The 25,770-nt window shown below is 44.9% G+C and overlaps 1 protein-coding gene across 1 annotated transcript in view; it reads right to left on the reverse strand.

Moving 5' to 3' along the window:
- The window catches only part of SKAP1 (src kinase associated phosphoprotein 1), a 682,301-nt gene extending 661,482 nt beyond the window's left edge, over window positions 1-20,819 (reverse strand). Inside the window, exons 1-2 of the mRNA XM_073683515.1 lie at window positions 20,652-20,819; window positions 3,220-3,325 (exon numbers count right to left, since the gene is read on the reverse strand). Of these exons, the coding sequence (XP_073539616.1) occupies window positions 3,220-3,325; window positions 20,652-20,703 (158 nt within the window). The 5' untranslated portion in view covers window positions 20,704-20,819. The remainder of the gene's footprint in view (window positions 1-3,219; window positions 3,326-20,651) is intronic.
- Between the last annotated feature and the right edge of the window lie 4,951 nt (window positions 20,820-25,770).

The following is a 25,770-nucleotide window of genomic DNA, read 5'->3' on the forward strand; positions in this document are numbered from 1 at the left end:
AACAAACCAGACTCGGGAAGACCCAACAGTTATACTGGCAACTTCCTTCGTGTTGGTGTTACGGGGAACGGTTGCCTGCCTTCTTTCTGCGGCCACCACACTGCTTCTTCCTGCCTGTTGGGGTGCTCTGCCTCCCTCCCCCTGTGTGCTGCTCTCCTCGCTCTGCATGTCCTCCTGCCAGGTTGGGTCAGTTACTATATCATCCACCACCTTGTCTTCCACTTCCGCACCCTGGTCCTCTTCCTGACTTTCAGGCAATTGTGTCTCATCATCGTCCACCTCTTGTGACACTTTCCCACCGTCGCCTTCATGTGACCGTGGCTGCTCAAATATTTGGGCATCGCTACACGTGATCTTCTCTTGCCTCGCTTCAAGTGGACCGGGGAAGAGGCCCAAATCTATAAATGGAAAAGTGAACAGCTCTTCAGAGTGTCCAAGTGTGGGATCATTTGTCTTCGGGCACTCGGTATGGTGGAAGGAAGGAGGATCAGGGTGAGGAATATGCAGTCCAGACTCACGGCTACTGAGACTTGACCATGTGGAAGACAGGGTGGTGGTGGTGGCTAAGTGACTGCAAGCATTATCCGCTATCCAACCAACAAACTTTTGACACTGCTCTGGGTTCAATAGTGGTGTGCTGCAGTCCCCTAGGAATTGGGACAGGAAGGTCGGGTGAGAAGATGTGGGTGTTTGTTGTGGCACAATTTCAGCTTGCCCACAGCCTTGGCCTTGGCCTCTGCAAGCACCATCACGTCCAGTTCCCCGTCCCTTGCCCATTTTAAATGGTGGCCAATATCTTCCACGCTCAATACAAATGACTGAATTTGGAGCGAACTTATATGTGATCCGTGTGACGGAGAAACCACAGTTTTAAATATCTGGCCTTTAGGTAACTATTTTGAACAGCAATCTGGTGTCAATTGCTTCACGGACACACTGAAACAAATTTTTAATGGAGGTCAGAAATGGCAGTATTTTCTGAAAAAGTATATGTGATCCATGTGACGGAGAAAACACAGTTTTAAATAGCTGGATTTTTAGAGCTGTAATATGGAAAGGACCTGGATGTATTCTGCAGTGCCAACAAGCAAATGAAGTAGAAAAACGGTGTTCTCTGGATTGCTTTTGAAGCAAATAATGAGGATTAAGATCCAAAAAAAAAATATTCCTGGCCCCTGAGACCTGGGCCTATTTCTAGAAATATCTAACAGCAGCAGAAGGCAGAACTGGAATGGAGCCTCTTGTGATATATGCACTGCAGTCTGCTATATACACTGCCTGTCTGATATCTCTGCAGATGGATTAGTCCTCAGAAGGACTGTTTGTTGAGATGGATGTGTGTAATGTACGTGTTTTCTCCCTACACTACCTAATACACAAGCAAATTTCTCCCTAGCTCAGCAGCACCTCTCCCTACTCTGCCTGATTCCGGAGTGACTGACGAGCACAGTGGCGCCAGGTCTGATATAGACCTGATAACGCTGTGCGGCCAGCCAATCACTGTAATGCCACAACCAACATGGCTGCGGCATTACAATGAGTGGCAGGAAATCCCTGCATGTTGATTGAAGCTCTAAAGAGCGCCAAACATGCAGGGAGGGAACCCAAGCATCCGCCCGAGCATCTCGCAAGTACTCGGCTAAGCTCCGAGCATCTCGAGTACTGAGATGCTCGGGCGAGTATAGAGTACTTGCAAGTATGGTCGCTCATCACTAGTGGCAGGAGCTGGAGGTTTGCATGTGCTCATGACTTTCTCTTAGAGCCAAATGTCGATTTCATGGTGAGAAAGCTTGGGGACCACTGCTCTATAGTATCTATAGCCTTTTGGAGAATATGTGGCCTTTTGACTGTCGGACAGTATTTTGTTGAGGAATCATCAACCTTCTTGATGAGTGGTGGCAGCATGTTGTGTATCTGCGGTGTGTGGATTGTGTTGGGGTGTGATTTATGCTCAATTTGCAGCCTATGATGGAGAAGAGTGCAAGATTAAGTGATAGATTAAACCGTTACAGTCACACCTCATGTAACGTGTTGAAAAGTATGTACATGACAGGCACCATTCATCACAAACAAGCTCCAATGCAGAAAGCATTTTTAGGCAGGTGCGAAAAAAAATGCTGCAAAGTAAGAATGCCTTTTCAAAAACAAAAATTAACAATTACTAATTCTATCAATTAACAAAATTGCTAAGTGAATTAACAAAAGAGAAATCTAAATGAAATCAATATTTGGTGTGACCACCCTTTGCTTTCAAAATAGCATCAATATTTTCTAGGTACTGTTGCACACAGTTTTTTTAAAGGATCTTGGCAGATAGGCTGTTCCAAACATCTTGGAAAAGTAACTACAGATCATCTGTAGATGTAGGCAAACCTGTCTCAAAAACCTCAAATATGTCTATGAGGCTGTTAGGTTTGAGTCAGTAGACCCACAGATGGTCCAGGACATTAGAGGCAGTGCTAGGATCAGGATATATGAAGGTCGTTCTTGTGTAATGCAGACAGAAAAATGCTGCATGCAACTTTTTCAGGTCAGCACCACAAATGATGCTACAAGATACAGGAAATGATGTGATCAGTTTTGTCAGTAGTTTCTTTTCTGCATTTACATACTATTCTGGTGGGAATCATGATATAGGATCAGATATATGTGAGGGGCCAACTTAACACTATGCAGCTTTGGTAAATTTACATAAAAAACACCATCCAAGAGGTTAACAATCCTATATGAAAATCATATGCATCCAGTGTCTGTACTGGGGGGATTCATAAGTCTGCAGTCACACAGAGTGACTGCAGACTTATCACTTTTGACCGGACAACTCCTTTAAAAGGGGTTGTACAATAGTGAAAGTTTTCAGAAAGTCGTGCAGCTTGTCAAATCCTAAATGTGTGTTGTACACATCATTAGGATTGCTGGTTCCAGCAGTCGTCACGCAAATGCAAGTATGCAATTTGCATACTTCCGGTCATGTGCCAAATAGTTTCTGCTGCTTTGCTCAAATATTTTTTATTGAGACTGTATTCAGCACGTGACCATAAAACTGCAAATCACATTCTTGCAGTTGCGTCATAACAGGTGGAACCGGCAAGCGAAGCAGAAGCCCAACGGTGTGTACATTACATAACGTTAGAAGTCAGCAAGCAGCACAGCTTGCCGAAAATGTTCTCTGGGATGGACAAACCATTTAAAAGATATAGTTGCTATACGGAATAGTACCTATTTCGAATAATCCTGAAATCCTGGAGTATATCTTCTCCAAGTTCTCTTGCTTTGCTGCTCACACTTTCATGCTGAAGACAGGTGGACAGAAAAGCTTCTGCATCTGGAATTCAAAAATATATTTTCAGGTAATATAGTGACTCAATTGTCTATACATATTTATTGGCTTACATTGTGATGCAGTTTTCTGCAGCCAGATAAAAAAAAATAAAAAGACTTTTCAATTTAGGGAGCCCAATATAACTTTCAGGGTAGTTACATATGAGCATATAAAAAAATTGTTCACGGCTTCATCCAGAAAAGCAGGACGATTTTTTTTCTCATTTGTCATCCGTGTACAATACGTTTTTTCACAGCAGCAATTACTAATCATTTACAAGATCATTTACGATTTCGTTGTTACAGAATTGCAATGTACTTATAAAAGTCGGATGCTATACTGTGGCTCCATATTGCATCTTTTTTTTTTTTTTAAACGCACCCATGGACTTGAGTGGGTGAGTCTCATCCGGTTTATGGAAGAAACTAGTACATGCTTTATTTTTTTTTATGTTACACGCAGATTCAGTTAGTAAAAAAAAAAAAGAGCTCATCTACACTGCCCCATTGAATAATATTGGTCAGTCCAGTCTGTTTTTTTTTGTTTGTTTTTTTACACAGATCCACAGACAGTACTCGGACCAAAAATATGGTCAGGTGAACGAGCCCTCATAATAAGTGCTCACAGCATCTTTTAGATTCTGGCATACCTGTATAGATTTTGGAACAGATGACGCTTCGGAAAAACGCTGGTGGTAGATTTTCTTAAACGGGTTGTCCAGTCAAAAGTGATAAGTCTGAAGTCACTCTGTGTGACTGCAGGACTTCTGAATCCCCCCAGCGCAGGCACTATGCGCTGCAGGGATTTGCCGGTATGAGACTCTGTTACGGAAGGTATGCATGTGTTATACATACCATTGGCCAGTGGACGTGTCCTCGTTCTCCATACACTTGTATTGAGCAAGGCCGTGCCTTCTAGTCGGACGCGCCAACTGGCCATCTGCATCGCTAGATGGGGCGTGGTCTCGCTCCATACAAGTGTATGGAGCGAGGAAGCGCTGAATGGCCGGGGTTATGTATAGAGTATACGTAGCCTCCGGTCCCGGGTCTCATACCAGCGAATCCCCTCAGAGCACAGTGCCTGCGCTGGGGGGATTCTTAAGTCTGCAGTTACACAGAGTGACTGCAGACTTATCACTTTTGACCGAACAATCCCTTTAAGCATCTTTGGCATCTTTGCTGGATTTTTTTTATTTTTTAAATTATATGTAAATTGCGGTGGCTTCCAAGCAGAAGCTGCCAGAACAATGGCCAGGTCACTTCTGGCTTTCAAAGCCTGAAGCGGTAAAAATTTAAAAACTGAACATATGCACAGGAAGCTGTTGTGACATTACTGTGCATACATTCATTCTTTTTAATATGTATGGAATTGAAAGGAGGATTCCACTTGAAAAGTCATGTGCACATACCCTTAAGATCCTTTCTAATAGGGCTCACTCACATGAGCGTATAACACAGCCGAGTGCTATCCGATGTTTTAATTGGATAGTACTTGGCCCAATGTTGTACTATGGGGCAGTGCAGATCTACGATTATTTTCTCGTGCCAAATCGGCATGAGAAAACAATTGCAGCATGCTACGAGTGCATCCAATAATCAGATCACGCGCACCAATACAAGCAGGGAGAGTCGATGTCCATTTTGGTGGAGTCGGTATAAAATGGACTGACTCAGCCCTAAAATATATAGTAAATTGGGTACAGTAGTTTAATGCAGGATGTGCTGTAAATGTTTTCATAAGAATTTGGGAAAGTTGTGAAATGTCCTATAAATGTCAGTTCTATTCCTGATCTAAGGATCTAGGCTTTTAGTTGATATCAATCTGTGCTGCACTTTATGTACATGCTCAGTAGTGAGGCAGTGCTGTGGAGTCGGAAGCCAGGGAAATCGAGGAGTCGGAGGTTTGGCTTACTGACTCCACAGCATACAAGTCTATGGGTGCGGGTGAAATATTGGACTACACTCGGATGTATTCTCAGTAGGCAATCACATGCAAACTAGTCTCATCCGGCTTCTCTCAATTCTCTGAGAAAACAGATGAAAATAGTTGGCACATGACAGCAAGTATGCAATAGCATACATACGTCACATGATCCCCTACTCACACAGGAAAAAACAAACAAAAAAAAAAAGGAGAATCGTGACAGATTGCAACTTGCACACTTTCACGATTTGGCAATCACTCCATTTGCTTCTTATGCAAAAATTACCACTGATACAAGAATGTAAATATCAGGCTCTCAAAAAGAGACAGGCGGTTATTTATAGCCATACAAATTGAGAGTTCTGCACCACCCTACATCTACTCCCTCATCACTGTCTACCACCCTACCAGTGCCCTCCATTAAGCTAATGACATAAGACTAACATCCTCAATAATCTGCGGTTAACGAAAGATGCTACTGCACATGTGCGGCGCCATATTGCTGAACCCAAATTCATTTTCCAAAAGCAAAATGGCGCATGCACAGTAGCATCTCTCGGCAAATGCACTGGCCGCCATGGCCATTTTGGGGAATGCAAATTTCACTTTGTGACACAAATTACACAGTCAGTATATAAAATAGTAGGCAGGTCACTGAAAGCACAGTGACCTGTCACAAGGCAGAGTTAGGCATACATGTGTAAGGGGGAAGATCGGGGTGTAAGTACTTTCAGAACAAGGGATCCGGAACTGCCGGGGCCGTGCCTCTGGTTGCAGGGCAAAGACAGACTGCGAGCACAGGAGTCAGGTGACCAGGAACCTGGAGGCGTGTCCAGAGCCAGAGCTCAGGTGACTGGGGACGTGTCTAGAAAGAGGGTGAAAAAGGAGTTTTGCGCGGGAAAGCAGGCAGTTGACAGTTGGAGTCAAGCCCGACTAGAGGGAGAAGAGACGCAGGGTCCGTGGAGCCGAGCAAATGAGGTGCAGTGTTATGGACTAGGGGCTCAGCGGGTCAAACCGGAGGCCGCCCACTGCCGCCAGAAGACGGAGCATTGTTTAGGCGGGGAAGCCGGAAGAAAACAACACCGGCATCAGCCGGCAACGGCCTTGTGGGGAACAAGAGTCAGCTAAGTGTAAAAACCTGCAAATTACAACCGTTTCGACTGTGGTACATCTAGCCAAACTGTGGATTGTTGGTTATAGCCTGTTACCTGCTACTCCCCTTGTTGTCCCCATATTTCCCGTTACTCCCTGCGTGGAGATTGACCCTGTTACAATAAATCCCCCTTATTTATTAACCCTCTATTGGCTGCTCTGTTTTCTGTGTCACTGCATCTAAAGTACCTGTGTCACACATGAATACATAATGAAATGCATGTGCTCTCATTATGTCAGAAATGAAAGCAAAGATTATAAAAGAACCGCTGGACGGATTTAATCGACAAAGGTATCATTTAACTCAGTATAAAGGCGCCCTCCAGACAGTGTATGTGGTTTACTAAGCACAATCCTGTTGACAGGTACACTTTAAATCCCAACTCTGCAGGGTTTGATTAGAGGCACTTGCATAGCTTTTTACTAGAAGCAGGAAGTAGGTTCACTTGGTGTGCAGTGTGCTGGAGAACTGAGCAGTGTGTAGATTCAGCTTAGAGCTGCAGAGTATGGTTTGTTGCAGACTAAACCAAGCCAGGTGAAGTGCCAAGATCGTCGCACGGGTGAGAGATTGTGGTCTGTGTCTGGAAGGAGAAGTGAAAAGACCTCTTGGTGATTGTCTGACAGAACTTGAGAGACAGCTAGACATTTATCTGAACGGGGGAGCCCTCATGTGTCTGTATATTAACCGTTTATTTTGATCCTTTATGCCGCAGAAAGGTTGTTTGTTTCCGTTCTGCTAGAAGTTTATGCACTTCAATAAACCTCCCTGTTTGGCCTAGAAACTACACGCCTGTGTGATTACTACCAGCTGCCTAAAAACAAGTAAATCCCTACAATTGGTGGAGAACGCAGGCATGATTTCCCAGAGAACTGGATAAAATCTGGATGTTCTGGGTGAACGTAGCTAAAGCGGTCCAAGCAGTCGTACAAAATGGAAAAGACTGAAGCAACTGATGCAGGTCCAATAAAAGGTATAATTTTATTCAGCTGCCTATGACCTACATGACCATATAGACAAACTTATCCTACTGACAGATTCCCTTTAAGAGTAAACTTAGAAACAATATATCTGATAAGCACCTTGTGAGCTCACTGAGAATTGAAGCGGCTTCCATCAAACCAGATACTGATATATTAGTCTCTCAAATATCCCACTACCTTTGTCAGAACCAATAAAGAAAATGTACATATCCAATATATAGAGGTTACTTTTTCATTATAACAGTAGAAGAGGGAAAGCTAAAACTAGTGACTTTTTTTAGACTTCTAAAAGACTCAAGAAACAGGCCTCTGCATCAGTAGTACAGCTTCCAGTAGTGTGTGTGTGTATTTAAACGGAATCTTTCAGCAGGTTTTTGCTATGTAAATCTGACAGCAGCATGATGTAGCGATAGAGACCCTGATTCCAGAGATGTGTCACTTAGTTTACTGGGAACAGCAGTTGTGATTGATCTGCAGTAGAGAAAACTGATTCTAGCAGTGCGGAGCTGTGTGTAGCCCCGCCCACACAACTGATTGGCAGCTTTGTGTGGTTGAACTAGGCTCGAGACACCTAGTCCCCTAGTGATAATCTGCTGATAAAACCCAGATTTTATTGGAAAAGCCAAAGACAGACTATTAAGTAACATTGCTTGAATCAGGTCTCTGCCCCTACATCATGCTGCTCTCAATTACATAGCAAAAACCTGGTGACAGATTCCCTTTAATGTGTGGCCCAAGACAACGCTTCTTCCATTGAGACCCAGAGATACCAAAAGATTGAACACCTCTGACGTAGGTACTACCAGGGCTGTGGAGTCGGAGTCGTAGCCCATTTTGGTGGAGTCGAAATAAAATGGACCAACTCCGACTCCTAAAATATATAATAAATTGGGTACAGTAGTATAATGCAGTTTGTGGGGAATATTTTTTCATAAGAATTTGGGAAAGTTATGAAATGTCCTATATATGTCTGTCCTATTTATGATCTAAGGGTCTAGACTTTTAGCTGCAATGAATCTGTGCAACAGTAAATTTATCACAAACCTGAGCCATGTATGAGGGAGTCAGAGTCGTGAAGTCGGTGGCATGGAAATCGAGGAGTCGGAAGTTTGGCTTACCGACTCCACAGCCCTGGTTACTACTTGGGAAGGCGCACTTTGGATGTTTAGATGTAATTTTTACTGTAAGTCTATGTTAACAGAGTTTTCCGAGGAGTTTTTATTGTGTAGTGGATCCACTCCAAAATCCTCCTTAAAAAAGCACTTAAAGGGATTGTCCACTACTTTGAACAATGCCTTAAGAAGGAATTGTCACACATTGCGCTTTTTCCAGCGGTTTTTTATGTAAATTTTCAGCTGCGTTTACAGTACCAGCAAAGTCTATAAGATTCCAGAAAGCTCATGCACACACACCTTGGTTTTTGTTTGATCAGTATTTTGTGCTTTGCATGTTTTTTTTTTTTTGCAGAATAGAGCATCTCACGAACATAAACATAGCTATCAGGTTTTGCTACGTTTTTAGTGAAAATGAAGCAAGCACAACAGTGTGTGAAACACATTTATTTTTGTGATTTTACCATTTTGTCTTGGTCACTGAGATGGTAGTTTGTACTAGAAGAGTTTAACCCCTTTCTGATATTGTCAGTAACAGTACGTCCCTATGCCCTGGTACTTGTGGACCAAGTACATTCAATTACGCACAATGTGATCGTGCTCGTTGACATCCGGTACTATGTGCCAGGAGCGGTCCCACACCGCTCCCGGCACATTAACCCCGGAAATGCAGCGATTGAAGTGTATCGCAGCATTTATGGGACAGGCAGAGGTTAAAGCGCCCCTCTTACCTTGAATCAGAAACCTTACCGATCGCTGCCATAGTGATCTGATGTCGTCATGATGACATCCGGGTCACCAGGAAGTTAGATAGATTGTGCACAATCTAACTTGTGTCTGCATTGCTGACAGGCTGCATAGCATAGGGATGCTGCTGCATCTCTGCTATGCAAGCGGTGAGCCTGCAAAATATGAAAGTCCCATAGTAGGACAAAGTGTAAAAGTGAAAAACAGTCTCAGAAAGTGAAAAAAAAAAAAAGAAAAATAATCCAAAAAAAATTAAATATACTGTACCAATAAATATTATGAAAAAAAAACAAAAAACACAAGAGTACACATATTTGGTACCGCCGCATCCAGAACGACCTGACCTATAAAACTGTCCAACTAGTTAGCCCTTTTTGTGAACACGGTAAAAATGAAAAAACAAAGCAAACATCATACCAAACAAAAAATGGAGTAAAATGCGATCAAAATGACGAATGTAAATAAAAATGGTACCGCTGAAAATGTCATCTTGTCCCACAAAAAACATGCCACCACACAGCTTCATCAGCAGAAAAATAAAAAAAAGTTATAGCTCTCAGAATAAAGCGATATAAAAAAATTTTTTCTAGAAAAAGTAATGATTGTGTAAAAGTGCCAAAACATAAAAAGAAAAACTATATGAATGTAGTATCGCTGTAAACGTACTGACACGAAGAATGAAGCTGCCTTATCAATTTTACCATATGCTGAACAGCATAAAAAAAAAAAATAATCTGAATTGTTGTTTGTTTATTCTGCCTCCCTAAAATTGGAATAGAAAGCGATCAAAATATGTACTTTGCCCGAAAATGGTACCAATAAAAACGTCAACTTGTCCCACAAAAAACAAGTCCTTACATGACTCAGTCGGTCGAAATATGGAAAAAATGATTACAAAAACAGTCTTTGCAAAAAAAAAAAAAAAAAAAAAAAAAAAGCATCTTTTGGTGTGTGACAGCTGCCAAACATCAAAACCTGATATGAATCTGGCATCACTGTAATCGCACCAACCTGAAGAATAAAAGTTGTCTAATCACTTATACCGCACGAAGAACGGCGTAAAAAGTAAACTCTAGGGTTAGGGTTGGTGCTAGGGATGTATTAGGGTTGGGATTTTTTCAAAAGTAAAAAAAAAAAAAAAAAAAAAATGATCACGATATGACGACTAGTGTTGAGCACAAGTGCTTGCTACTGGAGTTTGCATCGGGTATGCACCAAGTATCGCGGGTGCTCGAGTGATATGCTCGAGTCTCCGACCCATATGTTTCGCGGCTGTTATACAGCCATAAAAACTTCGTAAAGATTGCCTGCCATGCACAAGCGATCCCCGCATATTTTTTTTGTGGTGTCTAATAAACGTAAAACATGCAGAGCAGGGACTCGAGCATGTCACTTGAGTACACGCGATACATCGTGCATACCTGAGTACCCGATGCAAACTCAAGTAGCGAGCACTTGCGCTCAAAACTAATGACAACTTATTCAATATGATGACCTAATGTTATCAAATTCTGTGTCGTACCTCTGGGTTTAAAATGTTCACTATACCCTTTGAGGGGTCTAGTTTTGAAAATGGGGTCAGTTGTGGCAGGTTTCCCCTGTTTAGGCACATCAGGGGCTCTCCAAACGCAATACAGCATCCGCTAATTATTCAAGCAAATTTTACATTCAAAAAGTCAAATGGCGCTCCTTCCCTTCCGAACCTTGCCGTGTGCCCAGTGGTTTTCCCCCCACATATGGGGTATCGGCGTACTCAGGAGAAATTGCACAACAAATTTTGGGGTCCATTTTTTCCTGTTACCGTTGCAAAAATAAAAAAATTTGGCTCTAAAGTAACATTTTTGTGAGAAAAGTTAAGTGTTCATTGTTTCTGCCACATTCTAAAAATTCCTGCGAAGCACCGAAGGGTTAATAAACTTCTTGAATGTGGTTTTTAGCACCTTGAGGAGTGCAGTTTTTATAATGGTGTCACTTTTGGGTATTTTCTGTCATAAAGGCCTCTCAAAGTCACTTCAAATGTGATGTGGTCCCTAAAAAAAAAAAAATGGTTTTGTAAATTTTGGTGCAAAAATGAGAAATTGCTGGTCAACTTTTAACCCTTATAACTTCCTAACAAAAAAAAAAAAATTGGTTCCAAAATTGTGCTGATGTAAAGTAGACATGTGGGAAATGTTATTTATTAACTATTTTGTGTGACATACAGGTTAATTTCACTAAATTAGATCATCAAAAAGTTAATTTCAGTTTGTCAATACAAAAAGTGAAACTCGTATATTATATAGAGTCATTACAAACAGAGTGATCTATTTCAAGTGTTTATTTCTGTTAATGTTGATGATTATGGCTTACAACCAATGAAAACACAAAAGTCATTATCTCAGTAAATTACAATAATTAACAAAAAACACCTGCAAAGACTTCCTAAGCATTTAAAAAGGTCCCTTAATCTGTTTCAGTAGGCTCCACAATCATAGGTAAGACTGCTGACTCGACAGATGTCCAGAAGGCAGTCATTGACACACTCCACAAGGTCCCAGAGTTCCAATTTTCATTTGGAAATCAAGGTCCCAGAGTCTGAAGGAAGAGTGGAGAGGCCACAATCCAAGCTGCTTGAGGTCTAGTGTGAAGTTTCCACAATCAGTGATGGTTTGGGGAGCCATGTCATCGGCTGGTGTAGGTCCACCAAAGTCAGCGCAGCTGTCTACCAGGAAATTTTAGAGCACTCCGTGCTTCCCTGTGCCGACAAGCTTTTTGGAGATGGAAATTTCATTCTCCAGCAGGACTTGGCACCTGTCCACACTGCCAAAAGTACCAATACCTGGTTTAAAAACAACAGTATCACTGTGCTTGGCCAGCAAAGTCTCCTGACCTTAACACCATAGAGAATCTATGGGGTATTGTCAAGAGGAAGAAGAGAGACACCAGACCCAACAATGCAGACAAGCTGAAGGCTGCTATCAAAGCAACCTGGGCTTCCATAACACCTCAGCAGTGCCACAGGCTGATCGCCTCCATGCCACGCCACATTGATGCAAAAGGAGCCCCGACCAAGTATTGAGTGCATTTACTGACCATACATTTCAGTAGGCCAACATTTTGGATTTTAGAAACATTTTTCAAGCTGTTATAAAGTATTGTAATTTACTGAGATAATGACTTTTGTGTTTTCATTGGCTGTAAGTCATAACCATCAACATTAACAGAAATAAACACTTGAAATAGATCACTCTGTTTGTAATGACTATATAATAGGAGTTTCACTTTTTGTATTGAAGAACTGAAATAAATTAACTTTTTGATGATATTCTAATCTAGAGAGATGCACCTGTATCGCTCTGATTTAAGGGCATGAAAATTCAAATTTTGAAAATTGCGAAATGTTCTACATTTTTGCCAAATTTCCGATTTTTTTCACAAATAAATGTAAGTCATATCGAAGAAATTTTACCACTATCATGAAGTACAATATGTCACGAAAAAAACAATCTCAAAATCAGTAAGCTTAGTTGAAGCGTTCCAGAGTTATTACCTCATAAAGTGACAGTGGTCAGAATTGTAAAAATTTACCTGGTCAATAATGTGCAAACCACCTTAGGGGGTAAAGGGATTAATTAAATTAGGGATGTGTACAGTGTAAACATTGGTTGAGCTATGTGAGAGATTGAACAATACCTGTAGCACATGGAGGTGTGAAATTGAACAATGTCTATGTAACTGAATGGCAGACCATAGTGTGAAAGTAAATAGTGTCATACAAACTCAGTACATTGCCAGTGTCTTAGGTAAACTATTCCTGAACAATTCACCTCCCCCAACTGTTACATTTGAAATTCTGGTTAATATGGTTTCATATGTGTCTTGCATTCTGTGTTCATGGTTCTGTGGTGGAAGTAAAGCAAAACTTTGGGATCCTGAAAAACGCACCAAAACAAACAAACCAAAACCTACGTTTTTTATGCAGCTTCTTTCCTACCAAGAGATCAGGTTTTGCTGCAGAAAAAAAATCCGCAATGTGTGAACATAGCCTAAAAGGGGTGTTCCTAAGTTTCAAAGTTATCTACTATGATCGTTGGGGAGGTTCAAATGTTATGGCCCCCACTGATCCTGAGAGCCCCTGTTCTGGGGATCGTTGGGGGCCATGGCGGTCGGGGGCCATGGCGGTCAGACCCCCAGCGATTGTAAAGTTATTGCCTATCCACTGGATAGGTGATAACTTTCAAACTTGAGAATGTGGCGCCCCTGAGGGTTCAGTCGCCACAGAGGTACTGCACCTCACCCAGAGGTGTGGTGTCTCCTTCTCTCAGGTAAGGAGGGAGTGCTGCCCGGAACTCCAACACTACACTGCTCCAGGCCAGCTGGAAGGGCAAGATGCATGTGCGCAGCTGCTGAGCCCTGTCCCTGGCTGGAGTGGGGGGAACCAGTAGTGGGTGTGGGTGGAGGAAGCAGTTTAGGGGAGCACCATAGAGTGAGGTATAAAAAGGGAAGCCATCTTAGGGTGGCAGGTCAGTACAGTAGGACAGTCAGACAGGGAGCAGAGTCTCCTTAGGAGCTCTGCTCCACAATTAGGGCCTAGTCCTAGAGGCCCAGGAGGGGAGCAGAGGAGTAGGCTCCGTTTTGTTAAAGGGATCCCAGGAGGTACGGCAAGTGCAGGACGGCACTTCGTATGCCCCGAATCTGTCAGAAGACAGAGGGATCGTAGGCCGCAAGAAGGGTACCTGCCCCTGGACCAGCCGTGTTACTTCAAGTCTCGGCTGGGAAAACCGGAGGCTTCTGGCTTACATAGTCCAGTTGCCAAAGCCTCATTCTAATCTCCGTGAGGGTCAAGCAGGTCCGGGAACTCCAGTGAGACAGGAGGGACTTCAGAGCACCCGAGCGGGACTGAAAGTGGGGAAGCGCAGGGCAGGAGGGAGAAGACCCAGCCTGAAGACGGTCTAGAGAGAGGAACACAAGAAAGCGGGGTTCCGTCAGGTGCGCCTAAATTACCTGAGAAAGAGCTGAACCCTTGTCCTGGTGAACGCAGTGCGACGTGGGAGGCTGTAAGCTGGACAGTGCAACCTGAGGAACTGTGAGTAAAGACTCGGATGACTGCACCGCTTCAGTCCATTATTTCACCTGCGTCATCTTTCCCCCTGCACTACAACGCCCAGCGCAACCAACAACACCTACACTGCCCTAGAGCTAGCTCTTCCTGTGGAGAGCCACACCATCCCTGCTGCAGTAACATCAGCTTCAGAGGACTGCTCCGCAGCGGCGCCTCCCTTTGGTCGCATTCCACAGGTGGCATCACGAACACTATACAAATCCCCTATAAATAATCCCCCTTTCTGTTGACCGCCCTGGGCCACGGACCGGGCCAGCCACCGTGATATTCCCCACCGGCATCCATAGGCCCGGCTGCCGAGTACCCCAAGGCTCTTGGGGCGCGTCAAGAACACCCCTTTTAAAGGGAGCTTGTCACAGGTTTTTCCCATATAAAGTAGGGCCAGCACCTGTAAGCCCTATGTGACATCATTCTAGAATTCTGTATAGATGTTCCTAATGCACTCTCCATAAAACAGAAAATAGCTTTTATCATACTCACCTATGGGGCAGTCGGATTCCACGGGTGTTGCTGGTGTGGATCCGGCGCCTCCTCTCTTCTTGCTTAATGTGGAGGACACGTTCTGAGTCATCCACAAAGCATCCTCTGCATCGCGCTCCTGCATTTCTCTCTGCTTTATTCCCCAGTTTAAAATAAACAAAAAAAAAAATCATACTCACCTCCTGCACTGGCGATGTTCAGCGATGTCAGCACCTGGTCTCACAGCTCTCATTCAACGTTGGTGGCATAACAATCAGTGGCTGTTAATGGACTGCACTGTTAACAATTTTCCCAAACAACTCTGTTTTGTCACAGGGAAATGTGAGCACTGCAGCCCATTAGCACCCGCTCATAGGCAGCAGCACCCATGTAGCAATACTGGAATGGAGGCGGTGTGGGAGGTATGTTTTTTTTTTCTATTAAGCTCTATTGCATTTAAACAGAATCTGTAAGTATAAATCAGCTCTCCTAAGCCGTCTATATTGGAATTTAAGTCATAGAAAAGTGAACAAAATTATACCTTAAGATCTGTGATCCAACATCTTATTCCAGAGAAATCAACATTTTTCTTAATATACAAATGTATGGGCTGGACAAAGATATCAATGAGAATCTGCTTCCAGAGCTTATTCCAAATGAAAGGGGGTGTACTCAGGGAGATCTGTGTCCGACCCATAAATCTTAAAGGGGTTGTCCAGTACTTTATATTACCCCCACACACACAATGTATCCCCCGGGGCCCCTAAGGATTTTTGTAATTAGCTTACGTTGCAGATACTGCCTGTGAGCGGAGCTGTCACTGGCCGCTCACAGGCATCACGTGACCCCCGGCTGCAGCCGGCGATGACATCTACTGACGTCACGACAAGTGCTGGCAGCAGCCAGGGGTCTCTGTCTTCTGCGTTCCAGGATGGATGCCAGGCTGTGGCCCCGTTAACCCCCCCCCCCCACGTCACACCCGGCATCCACCACATGCTCTGCCTTTCCCCATTCATTAGGAAAGCGCGCGGTGGATGCTGGGTGTGAGGCAGGAGGTAACCCCACCCACAACCCAGCAGCCACCGCGGGGACCCTAGCGCTGAGTCACGCCTCACTTGTCGTGACGTCAGTGCAGAGTCACGTGATGCTAGTGAGCTCACAGGCAGTAACTGCAACGTAAGCTAAATACAAAAATCCTTAGGGGCCCCGGGGGGATACATTGGTGGTGGGGGGGTAATATAAAGTACTGGACAACTTCCTTAACAGGCCATTTAAATATAAAAAGAAATCCAAAACGTGGATTTCTCTGGAATAACACGGTATTATTTTTTTCAGCTTCCTACGACCTACATGACCATATAGATGGTTTAGGAGAGTGGATCCTACTGACAGGCTCTCTTAGGCTACGTGCCCACGATGCAGAAATGCTCTGGATTTTTCCTGAGCGTTTAAGCATCTCCCTGGCAGAAAAAAAACGGCATGCGAATTGTACATGCGCTTTTCCTGCCAGGGACATGCGGATGTGAAGCGTTCTTCACATGCATTTCCGCATGCGGGTTGACAAGCGCTTTCCAAGCGATTTTAGCATCACTTGGAAAGTGCTTGTCAACTTGGTCACACTATATAAATCCACGCAACCGGTATGGATTTATATAGTGTGACCCGAGAGAATGTAAAAAAATAAAAAATAAATCTATACTTACCTTCCGATGGCCCCCGTAGTCTTGCTTCGCTCGGTGCTGACTGCCGGCAGATCGCGGTACACTGCACTGAAGGACCTGCCGACGTCAGCGTCGCGTGACCCGTCACATGACTATGACGTCAGCGCAGGTCCTTCAGTCCATCTCGATTTGCCAGCAAGGGAGGACGAGCGCACTGGGGGCCATCAGAAAGTATCATATTTATTTTTTATTCTATTCTTTTTTTTTTTTTACAGTTTCTATGGTACACGGGTCCGAAGGAGAGTCTCCTCTTCTCTAGACCTGGGTACCATCCGCACATTGGAACGCACATCTATATATGCAGTGATGCATAATCCATGCGTTCTAATGCAAGTCAATGGCGGCGAAAACGCAGCACTTCCGCAAAATAATTGGTAGTGCTGCGTTTTTTTCCGCAATGATAATCCGCAGCGGAAATTTCCGTAGCATGTGCACAGCATTATCATTGGGGAACATGGCAGGCCTTCTACCATGAGTTTTTTAAGCGTTTCTGTAGCGTTTTTGCCGCTGCTTAAAAAAAACGCATCGTGGGCACACAGCCTTAGGGATCTTTCACACGTCCGTGTCTCCAGTATGTGTGGTGACAGTTTCCACACGTACTGGAGACACTGAAACACGCAAACCCATTCAAATCTATGAGTCTGCACACGTCAGTGTGTTTCCGCGGACCATGTGTCCGTGTGCTCCACACGCTGACATGTCCGTTTTTTTGCGGATGCATGGTCAGAAAAAAAGAAAGTGTCTCACAGTGAACACACATGGATGACATCCATGTGTCATCAGTGTGACATGTACCGGTGCCTGGGAATCAAAGCTACAGCTAGTGCTGTTCCCAAGCGCCGGGTGTTGAACACTGCCCTCATCATGGCTCCCTGCCGGGGCTGCGATAAGCACCAGCAGGGACAATGATGAGGGTAGTAGTATCTGCTCCCAGCATTCAGCACCCGGTACTTGGGAACAGCGCTAACTATGCGCCGATTCCCAAGCACCGGTACATGTGATCCTGATGTGGCACATGGTTGCCACACGTGTGACCCACACAGACACTGATATCTCCGGTGGAGTGGTGTGAGGGGACTGGGGTATGTCCAACTTTATTTTCATTGTTTTGAGGTCTCTCATTGTTGCCATGTTATAATTTACTATACAATCTCCCCTTTTGGGGTTTGATTATGAATTTTGATGCCCTCTTCAGTTAAACTTCCTTAGGAGTTTAGTCTGCAGTATAAATTCTTTATGCAGATTTCATACACTGGGCAATTAATGAGTATATATACAGGGTGGGCCATTTATATGGATACACCTAAATTAAATGGGAATGGTTGGTGATATCAACTTCCTGTTTGTGGCACATTAGTATATGGGAGAGGGAAAACTTTTCCAGATGGGGGTGACCATGGCGGCCATTTTGGATCCAACTTTATTTTTTCACTGGGAAGAGGGTCATGTGACACATAAAACGCATTGAGAATTTCATAAGAAAAACAATGGTGTGCTTGTGCAACTTTATTCTTTCATGAGTTATTTACAAGTTTATGACCACTTATAAAATGTGTTCAAAGTGCTGCCCATTATGTTGGATTGTCAATGCAACCCTCTTCTTCCACTCTTGACACACCGCTATTGGTCTAACACTAACCCACAGTGGATAGATCCCTCCAAGACTGTTGGAACACAAAAATTGATGGTATGGTGTGATATATGGGGTACAAAGATAGTGGGGCCATTCTTCATCAATGGAAACCTCAATGCCGCTGGATATCTGAAATTGCTACATGTTGATGTGTTGCCCTCTTTATGCACTGAAGATGGCACATTCCCTGAGTTTTTCCAACAAGATGGTGCACCACCACATTATGGGTGTCAGGTCCGAGCATTCCTACCTGAACAGTTTCCTGGAAAGTGGATTGGTCGTCGTTGGCCAGTTGAATGGCCACCAAGGTCTCCCGATCTGACCCCCTTAGACTTTTATCTTTGGGTTCATATGAAGGCAATTGTCTATGCTGTGGAGATACGAGATGTGAGGCATCTGAAAGAACAGATACTGGAAGCCTGTGCTAGCATTTCTTCTGTGGTGTTGCTATCAAGCACACTATTGTTTTGCTTATGAAATTCTCAATAAGTTTGATGACCCTCTTCCCATTGAACATAATAAAGTTGGATCCAAAATGACCGCCATGGTCGCTGAGCGGAGAGCACAGCATGCGACCATACGGGGCAGAATTATAATAGCAATATTCTTACCCTTGGGGGCTGTATTATATAGTGTAGTACTTATATTCTTGTATATAGGGGGAAGGCGTAGTATTAGGGCTCGCTCACACTAGCCAGCGTATAACTCAGACGAGTGCTATCCAATGCGTCATCGAATAGCACTCGCTCCAATGTTATACTGGAGCAGTGCCGACTAGCATTTAAATTCCCATGCCAAGTCACCATGAAAAAAAAAAATTATTGCATGCTGTGGTTGGCAGCATATATCGGATGGCGCGCACCCATACAAGTCTGTGTGCGTGCAAAACATTGGACTGCACTTGGATGTCGTCCGAGCGCAGTCTAATATACGCCGACTCATACAAACGAGTAGATGGTAAAATTAAGTTCTCCATCTTCTCTACACCTGAGATCCGATTCTCGCATGTGAGATATCTGATCACAGTAAAATGACACTCGGCTCACGCTCGCAGCAGAGTTTGAGACGAGGGTCATTGGCATATAGCATCTGAATCTCTCGCATGAGAGAATCATCGGGTGCTACTCGCCTGTTTGAGCAAACCATAGTGGTTATAGTCGGCTACTAGCTGCTATACACATCAAAATTAGGCAACTAAAAACTTTATTTGGCTCCTTATTTTTTTCCACTTCAGAATGGTCTCTTGGGCAATATTTTCAGTGTTGCACACTACACTTGGGCACTGCCAGCATCACGTACGGTATACTGGATCACTAACGATGGTGGTACATCACTGCTATCAGCCCATGGGTGTTGCACTGACGATCAGCCATTTTTTTTTTTTTTTTTGCAAAATCTCAGGTAATACAATAACGCAAGGTAAGACAGACATAAAGAAACGACTAGGCCACCATCTGTTCTACCTAAAACATAGCTCCCAACCGTCCCATTTTCGGCGGGATTGTCCCGCGTCCCCCCTGGTTCAGCTGCTCTCCCAGCTGTGGAGGGTAGTGGGGGTTGCGGCGGTGGAGCAGCGGGCACAGGTAGTAGCCGGCAGCTGCAGCTACCACATGTGCCCGCTGCTAAAGAAAGTGAATATCCACTCTTCTCCACGCCCATGGGAGTGGAGAGGAGTGAATATTAATTCTCCTCAATAGTGCACACTGTCAATTGCAGCCGCCGGCTTCCTGCTCCGGCTCTGCAATCCTGTGTGCCCGCTATTAGAATGAATATTCACTCTTCTCCACTCCCATGGGCGTGCAGACAGTGTGCACTATTAAGGAAAATGACTATTCACTCCTCTCCACGCCCATAGTCCCAGCGTAGAGAGGAGTGACTACCCCCGCAGCTCACCTCGGCGTCTGAGGGCGCATGGCAGTGATGTCATGCGCTGATCAGCTGCTGGCAGGCAGGACACAGCACTGGAGCAGAGGGGAGGAAGGAAGGCGAGTAGAAGTGTTTATTTTTTTCATGCCTGCAGTGTTGGGGGACCAGGCATACCAGGATTGGGGGATGAGGGGGCCCATGCATACCAGGAATAGAGATGAGGGCCATCTACTGAATGCCCCTCATTACCAATGCCCCTCTGACAACTCCTCCCGCCAGGGAAGAAAGAACTGTTAAATGGGCGTGGATTTGGATGTGGCCAAAATTTGCAGCACACATGATCTGTACCTCTTTCTCCAAAAGTTGGGAGGTATGCCTAAAATCTTATGTAAGGTGGCACCGCTTTAGCAATTTTACACAATTTGCTCCAAAAGGTTGGCCTGTCCCTTTGTAAAAGTATGTTATTACACAATTATTAGATACACAGAGAACACACACAATGGGGACACCTATATTATACCTCAGCACTCCCCCATCACACCTGACACCTTGCCTCTCTAGAACATGGCCGGAGAACACGAGTTATGACAGGACAGCCTGCAGCCCATTCCCGCCTTCCCTCCTGGTCAGTCACCTCTGAGAAGGATAACGACGTCCCGAGGAAGATCCGAGCTCTGCATCATCATGTCACGCTATGGAGCGGTACCTCAGTCCGTTACACTCGCCGCCTGAGGGGGCGAGGTCACGTGGTAAGAAGCGGGCGGGAAATTTCCTTCAGCGGAGCAGCGTGGAGTGTAAGGTCTGTGCAGGATGTGTGACGCAGGTACGAGCCCTGTATATAAGTGTAGTGAGGCGAGGGCAGGGCGTCAAAAAAGCGTGTAATGTCGTATGGTGTCTGAATCATATACTTGTAAGCATCATTCTTCTGGTCTAGTGGTAACAGCAGGGAAAATACCAGAGGGCAACAGGTGAATGATAAAGGTTCTCTTCAGCTCCCTTGAAAGTCCGTCATGCACCTGTTACATGTATATGAGGCGTATATAAGACTAATGAGGTAGGGACAGGAGACCCCCAGCCACTTCACAGTAATTGGACTGTATTCGTGCTTCAATATCTTTGTCATACACAAAAACCTGGAAGATTATCATTAATGTTTGGTCAATGTGATAATTATTCCTATCAATGTGTCATTTATTTTTCTCAGATGTAAAAAAAAAATGACATGCTTATTGCCCCATAGACTATAATGTCCCACATTTATCAAAATGGAGTAATTGTCATCAAATTTAACATTACGATGCAACGGTTGATAAATATGCAGCGGAGGAACAAGTCCGCCACTGTATATTTATCAAATGTCGCACTATAATGATAAATTTGGTGATAGTTACACCAGGGGAAGGGAAGTATTTAAAGAGTATCTGTCACTCTAAAAAAAAAATTGAGTCAAATACTGTGTAAAAATCCCTGAGCTCCCCTGATTCTACCTCTCTTTACCATTTTGCGCTGCATTGGAGAGATGTTCACATTTGTTGCTTTTAGAGAGCGGTATGTGAAATCTCTGCTTGTAGTGTAACTGGATGTTCCTTTAGAGGCTTCTCTGCGTGTATGCGCGTTTAGCCATCCTTCCCAGCCAATCACAGCTCAGAAGCTGATCTAGCAGTCTTAAGACTCTGCTAAGCTGTGATTGGCAGCGTCTGAGGGTCTGGGGCTTAACTACCGCGGTCACAGAGATCGCGACGGGGATCGTGCGGACGAGCAGTCCGCTGACGCCAGCAGAAACTTCAACTAGATGTGCATCTGTCACTGCTGGCTTCAGAAGAGGACGCTGCGTGGCGTGGGAGCGGATGGGAGGTGAGTATAATGGTTTATTTTTTTCTATGCTTTAAAGAACAGTGGCAGAATGCGGGACATATACCAGGATGGGGGATATATATACAGTGTTAAAATAAATAACGTATTTTTCAGATTATAAAATGCACTTTTTTTCCCCAAATTTGGGGGGGAAATGGGGGTGCGTCTTATAATCCGAATTGTAGCTGCGGTGGAGCTTACCGCCTGCGGTGGAGAGGGGTCGCTGCTGCCGGAAGCTTTTTGCGGAGTCAGGAGTTGCGGGATGGCTGCGGGCCCCATGCTGGTAGGACGAGGTGTTTGGTGGTGCGTGGGCTCCGCCAACATTTTGGGAAAACCCGGAGCCCCTACATCTTTCATACTCTTCTATGTGGTAGACTCCGGAAAAATGGACGTCGGAGACAGGGCATGCTCAGATTGAGATCTCTACATCGAGATCTCATCTCCCGAAATCTCAATTGCGTTTGCGCCGCCTCCGACGCCCGTTTTCCCGTAGTCCACTGCATTTGAAAGTATGGAAGGTGCAGGGCTTCGGGCTGTCATAAAATGTCAGTGAGCCCCCGCACCACCGAACACATCGTTCTACCAGCATGGGGCCTGCAGCCATGGCCCTATTCCTGTCTCCGCCAGTAGCGACCCTGACACCTGGGACCAACACCACCGCCCCCCAGGTAAACTACTGGGAAAGCTGATTATAACACTCACCGTTTTATTAAAAAAATATATTTTCCTATTTCCATCCCCAAAATTTGGGGTGCGTCTTATAAACCGGTGCATCTTACAATACGAAAAATACAGTATTTTATACACTGCCGATTTTGCAAGTTTTCCCACCTACAAAGAATAGAGAGGTGTGTAATTTTTATCGTAGGTACACTTCACCTGTGAGATACAGAATCTAAAAAGAAAAAATAGGAAATCACATTGTATGATTTTTACATAAGTAATTTGCATTTCATTGCATGAAATAAGTATTTCATACAATAGAAAAACGGAGTTTAATGTTTGGTACAGAAACCTTTGTTTGCAATTACAGAGGTCAGATGTTTCCTGTAGTTCTTGACCAAGTTTGCACACACTACAACAGGGATTTTGGCCCACTCCTCCATACAGATCTTTCTGGCATAATGGATAAACAGTAGCACAGTCCATATGTCTGTGGGGTTCGCCCGCACAAAGTATAGCACACTCTTCAGCTCCTCCTGAGCTGAAGCTTTCCAGTCTGGAGACTTGCCTCTCCAAACACACAACCACAGAAAAAAAAATAGTGACTGAGCATTTAACCTTGCTCAGCCACACCCTGAGGTGGAGGTAGGGTGAATGACTTCCCTCCCATCTCTGTCATTCACACAAAACCACTCCCTTTAGGTGATTTAACACCCCAACATATAACATTATGGAGAAAAGTTGTAGATTCAGTTCGCTAAGGTGAGCAGCCGTAGCGAAACATGCCTCCCTTCACATATAACACCAGTGACTCTGTCACAACACTCAAATCTTACCACTCAAACTGCTCTCCACCAATCCAGTCACATCTCCCAGATCTGCCCAGTAACAGAGACAACCTGAGCAGATTCTATAAAGGGGAGTGCCACACGCACACCCCAGAAGGGGTGTGGAATATTGCAATAATTAAAATAAAAAAGGAACAAATTAATAAATATCTGAAGGGGAAAATTAAGGGGTTAATACTGACAGAAGTGAAGTATTATTTTAAAAGCGAGAGGTAAAGGAGATCCCATTAAAGGGACTCAGCAATACCACACTTTCATTCCATTGAGTGAAACAAATAAATACAAGGATTTTTTCATTCAGTAATGACAGAGAAGTCCATGAAGTGATTGAAGATGGCACAATATTGGCAATGGATGACGTATCTGGTTATGTGACCTGTGAATATGATCGGCACTGGTGGCCAGTGTCGGCTCCAGGTTTTTCTGGGCCCCGAGCGAAAGAGTCTCAGTGGGCCCCTTTAATGATGCACAGATACCGCAGAGAAATATATATATATGGTACAATGCAAAGATTTCACTTCTTACATTACATGAGCGATATCTATTGTAAATTCCTCAATAGCTCAGAAACCAGCGAATCGCTCCACACAGAAAACTGACCCCCATATAAGGCCCCATACGGAATATTGGCCCCCATATAAGGCCCCATACGGAATACTGGCCCTCATATAAGCCCCCATATCAGGCCCCATACTGAATACTGGCCCCCATATAAGGCCCCATACGGAATACTGGCCCCCATATAAGGCTCCATATGGAATACTTGGCCGCCATATAAGGCTCCATACAGAATACTGGCCTCCATATAAGGCTCCATACAGAATACTGGCCCCCATATAAGGCTCCATACAGAATACTGGCCCCCATATAAGGCTCCATACAGGATACTGGTCCCCTTATAAAGCTCCATACAGGATACTGGCCCCCATATAACGCTCCATACAGAATACTGGCCCCCATATAACGCTCCATACAGGATACTGGTCCCCTTATAAAGCTCCATACAGGATACTGGCCCCCATATAACGCTCCATACAGGATACTAGTCCCCTTATAACGCTCCATACAGGATACTGGCCCCCATATAATGCTGCATGCAGGCTGTTACCCACCACATAATGCCCCATACAGACTGCCCCCCCTTATAATGCTCCATGCAGGCTGTTACCCCCCACATAATGCCCCATACCGGCTGTCCCCCCCCTTATAATGCTCCATGCAGGCTGTTCCCCCCACATAATGCACTATGCAGGCTGTCCCCCCCCCCTTATAATGCCCCATGCAGGCTGTTCCCCACCTTATAATGCCCGATGCAGGCTGTCACCCCTCCTCTTTATAATGCCCCATGCAGGATGTCACCCCCCCCCTCTCTTTATAATGCCCCATGCAGGATGTACCCCCCCCTCTTTTTAAGGCCCCATGCAGGATGTCACCCCCTCTCTTCAAATGCCCCATGCAGGATGTCACCCCCCCCCCTCTTTATAATGCCCCATGCAGGATGTCACCCCCTCTCTTTATAATTCCCCATGCAGGATGTCACCCCCCCTCTCTTTATAATGCCTCATGCAGGATGTCACCCCCCTCTCATTATAATGCCCCATGCAGGATGTCACCCCCCCTCTCTTTATAATGCCCCATGCAGGATGTTACCCCCCTCTCTTTATAATGCCCCATGCAAGATGTCACCCCCCATATTATGACCCATGCAGGATGTCACACACCCCCCCATATTATGCCCCATGCCTCCATACATTAAAAAAAAAAAAAAAATCAAATACTTACTTACCTCCCTCCTCCTCACCTGCTGCCCGCTGCTCGGGTCCGGATTCCAGCGTTGCCGGCGTCGTCCTGCTCTGCGCTCCCTGTGACAGCTCAGGGGAGCGCGCGGTGGAAAGACGTCACCGCACCCTCTGACCTGAGACGTCACAGGGAGCGCAGAGCAGGAAGACAGCGGATCTGCAGAGGCACGGGGAGAGGTAAGTATCCGGCTGCCGGGGCCCTGAGCAAACGGCGGAGAAGGGCGGGCGCTGACACTTCTCTCCTCCGCCCATAGCCCAGCGGGGTGCGCGACCCCCAGTGGGCCCCTCCTGCCTGCTCAGGGCCCCGGCACTTGCCAGGGTGCGCCGGGTGCTGACGCCGGCCCTGCTGGTGGCTAATGTACTCTCCAAAGATTATGCTAATGAAGAAGTAGAAGTGACTTTTTTGCACCTTCTGGTCTATCCCCATCCTTTGTGTATCCAAGAAAACCAGACATTAAAAGTAAACAAAAATAAGATATTAACTCAGATGGACCCAAACACTATAACAGCCATTCATACTCTGACACAAGGAAACGGCCATTGTTAGCACGCCCAGTAGAAGGGACAAATTGATGATAAAAGCTCAGTT

This window comes from Phyllobates terribilis, unplaced genomic scaffold (genome assembly GCF_046119375.1).
Source record: "Phyllobates terribilis strain yellow unplaced genomic scaffold, ASM4611937v1 Scaffold_5__5_contigs__length_657084704, whole genome shotgun sequence".
In the NCBI taxonomy this organism is placed as follows: Eukaryota; Metazoa; Chordata; class Amphibia; order Anura; family Dendrobatidae; genus Phyllobates; species Phyllobates terribilis.